The sequence below is a fragment of the Eimeria mitis genome, genomic scaffold, assembly GCF_000499745.2.
Source record: "Eimeria mitis Houghton genomic scaffold, Emh_scaff1418, whole genome shotgun sequence".
Lineage (NCBI taxonomy): Eukaryota > Apicomplexa > Conoidasida > Eucoccidiorida > Eimeriidae > Eimeria > Eimeria mitis.
Genome location: NW_013569140.1, coordinates 11,520 through 12,222, shown reverse-complemented (window position 1 = coordinate 12,222; position 703 = coordinate 11,520). Strand labels below are relative to the sequence as shown.

Genomic DNA, 703 nt, shown 5'->3' with positions numbered 1-703 from the left:
CCCCCAGGGGGGCCCCTAGGGGGGCCCCTCTGCATACTAACGCTGCTGCAGCTCTGCGTATCTAAGCAGTCTAAACCCTAAACCCTAAACCCTAAACCCTAAACCCTAAACCCTAAACCCTAAACCCTAAAATTTGAGACAAGATGGGGGAGGTACAGAGGGCTGCCTCAGCCCCCCGCCAAAACCCTAAACCCTAAACCCTAAACCCTAAACCCTAATCACGTGAAGGCTGATGCAAACTTCTACAGCAAGGTTTGTTGGGGGCCCCCCACTCCTCCTAGGGGCCCCTGGGGGGCCCCCCTGGCAGCGACTGTACCCTCCGCAGCAACTACGTTTATGGGGGCCCCCAGGGGGGCCCCCCACCCGCCGGGCGAGAGCCCCCCTTTGTATCGCTAGCAGCCAGCGCAGCAGCAGCAGCAGCAGCAGCAGCAGCAGCAACAGCAGCAGCAGCAGCAGCAATGCGGGGAGCTGCAGCAAATGGTTGCCTCTCGTCCACACTGGGCGCATCAGCAGCAGCAGCAGCAGCAGCAGCAGCAGGAGCAGCAGCAGCATAGCTTCCAGACCCACCAGCATGTACAGCAGCAGCAGAACCATCAGCAGCAGCAGCAGCAGCAGCAGCAGCAGCAGCAGCAGCAGCAGGCTTGTGGTGTATGGGCAGCTAACCGATCGATGGTTTGTTGTTTATAAACCCCCCGGATGGTCC

General features: G+C 60.2%; 1 protein-coding gene across 1 annotated transcript in view; it reads left to right on the top strand.

Annotated features, from left to right (window-relative positions):
• Positions 1 to 143: 143 nt before the first annotated feature.
• EMH_0036570 (uncharacterized protein) overlaps positions 144 to 703 on the top strand; it is a gene marked incomplete at both ends in the record, with an annotated part of 6,422 nt that continues 5,862 nt past the window's right edge. The window contains 2 exons of the mRNA XM_013495102.1: positions 144 to 152; positions 400 to 648. Coding sequence (XP_013350556.1) covers positions 144 to 152; positions 400 to 648 — 258 coding nt within the window. The remainder of the gene's footprint in view (positions 153 to 399; positions 649 to 703) is intronic.